Here is a 10,382-nt window from a genome sequence, read left to right as displayed (position 1 = left end):
TTCTAATCTTTAAATAGAAAAGTTCCTCCCATTTAAAAGATTATGTAAACCGTTTGTTAAATTCGACGAAGGTAAAGCCTAGTATTTCAAAATTCAGGACTTGACTGAATAAAGTCGTTCATATTTGTCATATAAAAACTATATTAACATTAAAAATAATAACACACAAATGTAAAGGATTATAGAAAAAGACTCTAAGAATGTACATTATGTCTTCAAGCCTTCAAGTGTATCGTGAATGTATAGATTCTGAATCCTCCAGCATCATGTAGCCAAGATTTATAAACTTTCACTACCCCCCTGCATATAAACACAATTCACAAAAGTCATAAGGAAATACAAAGCATCAAATTACACCATGTCCCATCTCAATCAAACTCGATTTCAGAAACTGTTAAAATTTCGTATTTCAAAACTAATGACTACATTGTTCATCTTTAGTATGCCACCCCACGGTTAGCTTATAAAATACATTTATAAATATCTTTTACCGTCGACGTACTACGATCTAGAATGTATGCTAGTACATCGACAGTAAAATTATAAATATCGAGCAAGCAGAATTTGCTGTTAACCCTACACTTCCTCAATCATAGGGGATGGAAAGAATACTGGGTTTCGAGTGTCACCATGATACGATCCATGTTTCCTTAATTTGTTTTCACCAGTTGTACATATATCAGATATTTCTGCTGTAATTTAGGCTTGATTCTAGCCTTGTATATTGAGCATTTGTGCCTATATAATGAGAAGAAATCCTCACGAAGAGGACATTGAATCCAATTGACATGGTATCAAAGCCAAGTTCTTAAGTTACAAACCTTTCTCATGTGGGTTTCTGTTTTTTTTCTTTTCGATGTCTTTGGGTCACGTTGGGCTTCCTCATCGTTGCTGTCTAGAGTTGTTTTTGGGGCTCCTTGGTATTTTCGACACTGTCTAAGTGTCTCTTAGGTTTTTTTTTTTTTTTTTTTTTTTTTTTTTTTTCGGCGCATTCTGGGTGGGTTTTCTTTGTAGTGCACCTTTGGTTCTGAGGTTGTCAGCAATTTCTGGTGGTTTGTTGCATTAGTCGGCAGTTTCTGGTGGTTCCTTGGTGGTGGTCGATCTCTTCAGGGGTGGTTTGGGGTTCAACTTTTGGGCAGGCATCATTACCAGTTATTTTCTGAAATTGTTTGGCTGCTACTGTTTGGGATTGTTCTTGGGTTGGTTATTGGCTATCTTTTTAGTGTTTAATTTGGCTATCATGTCTTCTGATTCTTTTGCAGTGAAATTCACGGGTAAGAACTATTCTGCTTGGGAATTTCAATTTCATTTATTTGTTATGGGGAAAGAGTTATGGGGTCATATTGATGGGAGTGATAAAGCTCCTACTGATGTTTCTAAACTGACTCAGTGGCAGACCAAAGATGCTCAGGTGATGACATGGATTTTAGGATCAATGGATCCTATTATTGTTCTTAATCTAAGGTTATATGTGACTGCTAAATCTATGTGGGAATACTTAAAAAAAGTATATAATCAAGATAATATTGCTCGACGTTCTCAATTAGAGTACGAGATTGCTAGTTATACTCAAGGAGATCTCTCCATTCAAGATTTTTTTTTTGGATTTAATAATATCTGGGCAGAATTTACTGACATTATTTATGTCAAAGTACCGGAAGAATCTCTCTCAGTTGTGCAGGAAATTCATGCGCAAAGCAAGCAAGATCAATTTTTAATGAAGTTACGACCTGAATTTGAAGCCACTTGCTCTAATTTGATGAATCGCAATCCCATGCCATCTTTGGATGTCTGTTTTGGGGAGTTACTTCGTGAGGAGCAACGACTTACCACCCAGGCCACTTATCAGCACGACAAAATGATATCCAATGCAGTGGCTTATGTTGCTTAAGGAAAAGGCAAGGGACGAGACATGAGAAAAGTTCAATGCTTCAACTGTAAGGAATACAGGCATATTGCTATCAACTATGCATGGAAATCTTGCAACTACTATAAGAAGTCGGGGCATATTATCAAAGAATGTCCTACTCGTCCCCAGAATCGTCAGGCCAATGCTTATCAGGCTACTGTGGATTCCGCTTCTTCTGCTACTACTAGTGATTCCTCTGCTCTTGCTACTGAGAAGGTACAACAGATGATTATTTCCGTATTTTCAGCCTTAGGACTGCAGGGTAACAGTTCGCTTTCTCCCTCATGGATTATTGATTCGGGTGCATCTAATCACATGACTAGGTCTTCTAATACTCTTAGCAATGTTTGAACTTATACTGGATCAACACATATTCAGATTACTAACGGTTGTCAGTTACCTATTCATGCTATTAGGGATGTTGATTCCACTATTGGAGATGTTTTTGTATCTCCTTAACTTTCTACCAATCTTATTTCAGTCGGGCAATTGGTTGATAATAACTATAATGTTCATTTTTCTCGTGATGGTTGTCTTGTGCAGGATCAGGTGTCGGACAAGATACTTGTGAAGGGGCCTAAAGTTGGACATTTATTTCCTATGCATTTTTCCATTCCTGCTGTTATTTCATTTGCTTGTAACGCTATGAACAATAAATGTGAAGTATGACACAAACGGTTGGATCATCCTAATTCTGCTATTTTATCTCATATAATAAATTCTGGTTTGTTGGGCAATAAAGATCAATTTTCTTTTCCTCTCTCTTTTGATTGTTTCACATGCAAATTAGGTAAAAGTAAGTCTCTTTCTTTTCCTTCTCATGGTAGTCATGTTGAACGTTGTTTTGATTTAATTCATAGTGATGTGTGGGGAATTTCTCCGGTTATCTCACATGCAAATTATAAATACTTTGTTACATTCATCGATGATTATACAAACTATACCTGGATCTATTTTCTTCATGCTAAATCTGAGGTCTTATCTATTTTCCAACAATTCACTGTCTATGTCGAGACTCAATTTTCTTCTAGCATTAAAATTCTGAGGTCTGATTCAAGGGGTAAATACATGTCTCGTGAGTTTTATGATTTTCTCAAACAAAAAGGCATTGTTTCTCAGCGTTCTTGTCCATATACACCTCAACAAAATGGTGTTCCTACACATAAAAATAGACATTTGTTGGATGTTGTTCGTACTCTATTGCTTCAATCATCTGTTCCTCCTAAATTCTGGGTTGAAGCTTTATCTATGACTGTTTATTTAATTAATAGATTGCCATCCAGTGTCTTGAATTATGAAACTCCTTACTTTCGTCTTTATCATCAGCATCCTAGATTGCCATCCAGTGTTTGTTTTGTTCATTTGCCTTCTCATGAACGACATAAGTTATCTGCTCAATCTGTTAGATGTGCATTTATGGGTTATAGTACTTCACACAAAGGCTATGTTTGCTATGATCCATGCTCTAACCAACTTCGTATTTCCCGTCATGTTGTGTTCTTTGAAAATCAATCATTTTTCCCTTCTCATGATAAGTCTTTGCTTGAGATATATGTTTTGCCTCATTTTGATGACTTGACCTCTTCTATTGACCGATTCAAATCTAGACTTGTATATGAAAGACGACAACCTACTTTGCCCCTTCTTAAGCCTGGTCCATCATCTGAGCCTGTTCAGATTGAATCCTTTATGGGTGATCCAGATACTACCCCAGTTCCTCGCCGCTCGACCAGAGTGCCTCGTCCGCCAGACCGGTATGGTTTTTCTCATACCTCTCTCCATGTTACTCTATCTACTATTCCCATTTCATCAGGTTATTCTAAGGCAGCTAAACATCAGACTCTCCAGGATAATCATACAAGGGATGTTATCCTTTGTCCACCTCAGGTAAAAGCTATTAGTTGCAAATGAGTCTATTCTTTCAAGCTGCGTTCTGATGGAACTCTGGATCGATATAAGGCCCGGTTGGTTGCACTTGGCAATAGACAAGAATATGGGGTGGACTATGAGGAGACTTTTGCTCTAGTTACCAAAATGACTACGGCACGAACTGTCCTGTCTGTTGCTACATCCCAAGGTTGGTCTCTTCATCAGGTGGATGTCAAAAATGCATTTCTTCATGGTGATCTCAAAGAAGAGATATACATGACCATTCCACCTGGTTTGTCATCCTCTTCCTCGGATGTCTGTAAGTTGAAACAATCATTGCATGGGCTGAAACAAGCTCCTTGGGCCTCGTTTGATAAATTTCGCTCCACTTTGTTCCAATTTTCATTTCAGTAGAGTGCATATGATTCTTCTTTATTTTTCTGCAAGACATCTCTTGGCATTGTCCTCCTTCTGGTTTATGTTGATGATATTGTTATTATTGGCACGGACTCTAGCTTGATCACCCGACTGCAACAACATCTTCAAGCCTCATTTCATATGAAGGACCTTGGTTCTCTTACATACTTCTTAGGCTTGGAAGTTCATACTGATTCCTTTGGCATTTTTTTGAATCAGAATAAATATACTCAGGATCTGATTGCATTGGCTAGTCTTCAAGATACTTCTTCTGTGGATTCTCTTATGGAAGTAAACACGGAGTATCGTCAGGAAAAGGGTGATCTCCTTTCCGACCCTACTATGTATCGACAGTTAGTGGGGAGCCTGAACTACTTAACCATTACTTGTCTTGCTATTTCCTTTACAGTACAGCAGGTTAGTCAGTTCATGCAGGCTCCACGTCATCTACACTTAGCTGCTGTTCGTCGTATCATTCGGTATCTTCGAGGTTCTCCTAGTCGTGGCCTATTCTTTCCTACTAGGACTCCTCTTCAGCTTGTGGCTTATAGTGATACAGATTGGGCAAGATGTCCTGATACGCAACGATCTGTTACAAGTTGGTGCATGTTTCTTGGTGACTCTTTGATATCTTGGAAGAGTAAGAAACAAGATCGCGTGTCCAAATCTTCCACTGAATCTGAATACCGTACAATGTCTACTGCTTGTTCTGAGATTCTTTGGCTTCGTGGCCTCCTTGCTAAGATTGGTTGTGTTCAATCCAATCCTACTCCTCTACATGCTGACAACACTAGTGCCATTCAGATTGCTGCCAATCTCGTCTTTCATGAGCGTACCAAACACATTAAGGTGGACTCTCATTCCATTCGGGAAGTATTGGCCACTCGTATCATTTCTCTTCCTCATATTTCTACTGACCTCCAGATTGTAAATGTGTTTACGAAGGCCGTGACACGACAACGTCATCAGTTTCTTGTGGGATTGTCACCATGATACGATCCATGTTTCCTTAATTAGTTCTCACCAGTTGTACATATATACTTCTTTATTTAGTCAGAATCTGTATATAGACAGTTTTGGTATAGACAGATATAATAGCTGTAATTTAGGCAGATATTTAGGCTTGATTCTAGCCTCGTGTATTGCACATTTGTGCCTATATAATGAGAAGAAATCCTCGCAAAAAGGACATTGAATCCAATTGACATCGAGAGGACAAATAGATAATAGATTAATCTGTGTAAATACTTCCCTTGTCTTTATAAAGTTTGTCATCCTAGAAATATACTCGTCTTTTTGCTTGATACAAAGTTACGGTTTCTTGAAAAACAAATGTTGACCCTATAATTAGTGGAGATGATGTGGTTCAGCGAACAACAAGAAAATGGCATACCTTTCTCTATTCCGGAGGTAGAAGTGCAATCTCAATTTCTTGGAGTGATTTTCCTTTTGTTTCCATCACGTTCTTCTTGACAAAAATAACAGCTACTAAGCAAAAGAAACCAAATATTGTATAGAGGATTAGCGGCCCCAGTTGCTTCAGTAAGCGCAAAAAGAACAGGCCGACAAAAAAATTTATCACCTGTTAAAAAGATGCTGTCAGCGAGATAAATAATGTATTTCCCCAAATATATGAGGATTTAACATCCAATGTAAGGCACCTAACCATCTCAGATTAACTAAGATTGAACTGTTTGGTTTTCTCCTTAAGCAAATTAAATTGGTCAGTTTAAAATCAACAAACAATTACCCAATGCACAGCCATGCAAACTGCCATCGCCTTTGCTCTGATTCGACTGGGAAATATTTCTGATAGGAGAAGAGTAGGAACAGGACCAGCACCCAAGGAAAATGTCAAGACAAACCTGCATTATCAAGTCATTTAGAAAAAGCATGTCATTACATCAGAGATCAACATTTATTTAAACGTAATGTGTTTCCCTTAACAATCTTTGAGCAATTACATCACATAGGCATGCTATATATCATTCTAGGTACATATGGTCCAATTGAGTTTAACATGGATATTTCTAACCCATCAAGTTTGTGATCCATTTTAATATCATAATCACTCAAAATACACATTTACTCATGCCATAATATAGAAATTTCTCCAGTGTCTAATTCCAAAACATCAATTCTTGAACTTACGCCATCCTGTGGTGACTGAATGGGACATTTCAAAAACAAAAAAGGGTACAATGTAGAATGGGACATTTCAAAAACAAAAAAGGGTACAATGTTCATTTTTTCTTTTGACTTCCGTGTAGACAGGGATTTACAACTTACATTAGCATGCCTCCAAGAGATAGATACAATGCTCCAGAGCTTGAAACAAGAGAAGTTGCCGCAATTACTTGAAGACCTGTTGCTACGGCCTAAACCAACAAAATGCATTAAGCAAATAATAGATTAATTGTTCATAGTTTACATGATGCAAGATTTAAAGTGTGGATGCACTAAATAGTAGACATGATAAATTACTGACACCACACTTGAAAACACAAATGCAGAAATGACAAATTGATCAACCCTATTTAGGATACCCCTACTCTAGTATTGACCCTATACCTTCAACAAAGTCTAATTTCACAGCTACAAATCACTGCCAGTCAAGCATCATAGTCTGAAGTAAATAATCCAATATATAATCAAAAGACACTACTTATAGATACATGTATATTTAGGGAATCAATAAATGGTGCAGTACCATTATGTTAGGTTAAATTAGATTGTAACTGAGAAATTTTCAGAAATTTAATCTGTTTTCAAACATTTCCCTTACCATGCCCAAAAAACTTCCTAGTAGAAGAACCCTTCTTCCAAGCTTATCCATCAAAATCGTCGCAATAATTGACCCTAACACAGCATAAACAATTTGATCAAAATAAACAATCATCTATTTTAAAGGTAAACCCTCTGGGAGTAAATCAATATTTTACCTGATAAATTTGCAATTCCCACACAAATGTTTGCGAAGTCTGAAGGTACACCAGCGTTTTTAAAGACAGTTGACGAGAAGTAGAATACAGCATTTATGCCGGATAGCTGTTGTAAAGCAAAAAGGGCAGACCCAATGAAAACCACTGCAAATGGAGAAGTTAAAAGTAATCTTTTAGAAGGAAACATATAGAACTGACTTGGATGCTCATGTAACTTGAAACATATTCATGTTTACCTTGAAAATGGCGGCCAAAGATCAACTCTGACAACTTCACCACTTCTGCCTCATCCCCTCTATCTGACTTTGAAAGTTCAGCCATAGAGTGCTTTACATGTAATCCTCCCAAAAGCTTCTCAAATTCAGCCTCAGCTTCAGCCCCTCTTCCCTTCTGAAGCAGTCCACGAAAGAAAAAGAATTAAGTGTCTAATCAATAGTCAATACTTAAGTGAACCAAAGTCAAACAAATGAAAAAACAAAAGATGCAAATATATTGGAAGTGTCAAGTTGTAACTTATCAGCAGTATCTAAAACGGGACCATGTAACAGTAGCTTGTATGTAGAGAAGTAAAGCCATGCATTTTCGGAGAAGTAAGAACAATTCAGAAAGCAGGTCAAAATAACAAAAACAATTCAAGAAACCAAAGAAAAAGAGCAGAATAATGTAGAACACTTAAAAGGCAAGGCTGCTTTTTGGCAACACCACTGCATACCAAGAAAATGATAGTACTCAAACTATCATTTAACAACAAAACCTTATTTAATTATTTGTAGCATTAGCAATGGTTGGTTGTGTAATTCATTATTCCTAAACTCCCATTGCACCAACTAACAGTAAATTGTAATTCAGGTCAGAGTACAGCCACTGCAATATGATGCCTGTCATAAGCTTGATTCAAATGATAACAGTTCCTGTTCTTCTATATTACAAATTGTTAGAAACCCCAAACTTCACCTGCAAATGATCACTCACAAACAACCCAGAACACTCTGAAGCTTCAACAGTCAACAACCCATAAATTCCAGTCACACCAGAACAGTTCAATCACACCAAAACAATTAAAGAACACAAAGCAATACTGAATAACCTCAATTTATATATAAAATAGCAACTCTGTAACAACACTACTCCAATAACAGTTCATCTACAACTACAATTCAGCATAACAGACGATAAACATAAACCAAACCATTTAGAAATAAATTTGCTAAGAACAAAGAAACCCGCTGGACTTCCAGGGCCAGCACCTCCCCAACCCTTTTCCTTTTTTACTATTTTCGAATGATCCTAGACAGATCTCTGGCATTCCCTTTTATTCTTCGTACCGTCTTACCATAACCGAATTCAGCTCCCCATCAATCATCACTTGTCACTCTCTCATAAACCTGGTATCACCCACACACTCAACATACAGCCTAACAATTCGTCCCTCATCCCTTTTTCACACCTTCATTTTTCCTCCCATACACTAATGTGTTGTTGGTCTCATCACAAATCATCCCAAACCCAACCAAAATGGTTATATATCATTAAATTTGACTACTGTTCTGATCTAACATGGATCTGCCTTCATTTATATTGATGAAGTATACTGTTTACAATAATAAAATGCATTAATACACTTCAGACCTACTTTCACTCAAATTTACTAGAACACCATTAAGCACAACTGATGCCTAATTCTTCGCGCGGCGACAGGCCGAATAAAAGGTGATTGAGTTTAGATATTTTCTTCCTAAGGACAATTTGACCTTTCTACCCTAATTAGCAGGAAAAGTGGGGAGTTAATTGTAAGGATTTTTCATGGAGAATAGGTTGAGTTAGGGGTGAGTTTGTAATGAACAAAGGATATGGATGGAATTCCCAAAGTAGAACAAGGGCAAAATGGAATGAGTGTGTTTATATTTCATTAAAAAGGAATTAGAATCAAAGAAACCCCTCATTTTCTCTTCTCAAACGTGACTCTTCATTCTCTCCTCTCAACTTCTCTTTCTTTTGATCAAGGATTTCCAAGGGATTTTTGAGTGATTTAGAGTAGAAAAGCAACCTAAGGCTTCCTAAGGTAAGGATTTTTCTTAAGTTGTGTGATTTGGGAGTTAACCCATTGAAGTTTGAGGGTTTCATTCTTTTGGTAAGATTAGAGGAGAAGTCAAGCTAAACAAGTGAAAGGAAGAGTTGGTGAAGTCTCTCCTAACAAGGTAAGTAAAACCCAACCCAAGTTGAGATTTATGATTTTTTGATTAGGGTTTTGATAGAAATGATGTATGTATGTGATGTGCATGTAATATGCAGTAGGAAGGATTAATAGAGATTTCTATGCTTGTGATTGTTTATACCTTGCAAATTTGAGGAATGGGTTGTGGGTTGGCAAGGTAGTTGAGATGGAATTAAGGGGTATTAGGATCCCCTTTTGGAAGTGTTTTCTATGGCAGGTTTGTGGCTTGTGAAGGGGTTTCCTCATTTTGGATGGTTAAGAAAAGTTTTAGAATCATGGCTATGATAGAGTTTATAGGGCACATGAATGTTTGATGAAATGCCTAATAGAGGTTTAAGTGTGAGTAATGAACCTTAATTCTTGCAACATTGCATGTTGGCATCTCATAAGTGCATTGGTGAAGATGAACCATCCATAGGCATAGTTGTACATGGAAAAGTGACCTAAGAAAGTGTAAGGAAATGGTGTATGCAATTACCCATGAGTAGAGAGCTTAGTGGGTAAAGTTGCTCTAAGGGTAGAGAGCATTGAAAAATGCTACATAGAATGAATTAGAAGAGTAGTATAGTTGGGATGATGCTTTGTGATCATCACCCGACCGTTATGGGAATCGGATTGATGCTTTGTGATCATCATCCGAATAGCCCTAGAGAGATGGGTCGATGCTTTGTGATCGTCACCCAATGAGTAATAGAAAAGGGGTAGATGCTTGTGACCACTATCCGTTAGTTAAGAGTAGGTAAGTTGATGCTTTGTGATCATCATCCAACGGCTAGTAGAAGCGGGTTGATGCTTTGTGACCATCACCCGATAGTGACTAGGACGGGTAAATGCTTGGTGATCGTTACCAAAATCTATGAGGAACGGGTAGGCGCTAGGTGATCTCCACCCGATAGTTAGAAAGAACCGAGTTGGTGCTTTGTGCCTCACCGGTAGTCACTAAGAACGGGTTGGGACTGTGTGAATTCCACCGAAAGCCATAGAGAGTGAGATGGTGCTGTGTGACCATCGGCCGTACCTCCGGTAAGAT

The 10,382-nt window shown here is 37.7% G+C and overlaps 2 protein-coding genes across 2 annotated transcripts; one reads left to right on the top strand and one right to left on the bottom strand.

Moving 5' to 3' along the window:
* Positions 1 to 14: 14 nt before the first annotated feature.
* LOC116136108 (probable plastidic glucose transporter 3) lies at positions 15 to 8,500 on the bottom strand. Its single transcript, XM_031421822.1, has 8 exons — positions 8,471 to 8,500; positions 7,406 to 7,527; positions 7,138 to 7,307; positions 6,981 to 7,054; positions 6,485 to 6,573; positions 5,946 to 6,060; positions 5,589 to 5,777; positions 15 to 300 (listed from the first exon to the last, which is right to left on the bottom strand). The coding sequence occupies exons 1-7, from the start codon at positions 8,498 to 8,500 to the stop codon at positions 5,595 to 5,597; spliced, it is 783 nt and encodes a 260-aa protein (XP_031277682.1). The 3' UTR covers positions 15 to 300; positions 5,589 to 5,594.
* On the top strand, positions 1,241 to 1,891 carry LOC116136110. Its single transcript, XM_031421823.1, has one exon. The coding sequence runs from the start codon at positions 1,241 to 1,243 to the stop codon at positions 1,889 to 1,891; it is 651 nt and encodes a 216-aa protein (XP_031277683.1).
* Positions 8,501 to 10,382: the final 1,882 nt, after the last annotated feature.

This window comes from Pistacia vera, unplaced genomic scaffold (assembly GCF_008641045.1).
Source record: "Pistacia vera cultivar Batoury unplaced genomic scaffold, PisVer_v2 Contig31, whole genome shotgun sequence".
NCBI lineage: Eukaryota > Viridiplantae > Streptophyta > Magnoliopsida > Sapindales > Anacardiaceae > Pistacia > Pistacia vera.
This window is presented reverse-complemented; position numbering and strand designations above follow the sequence as displayed.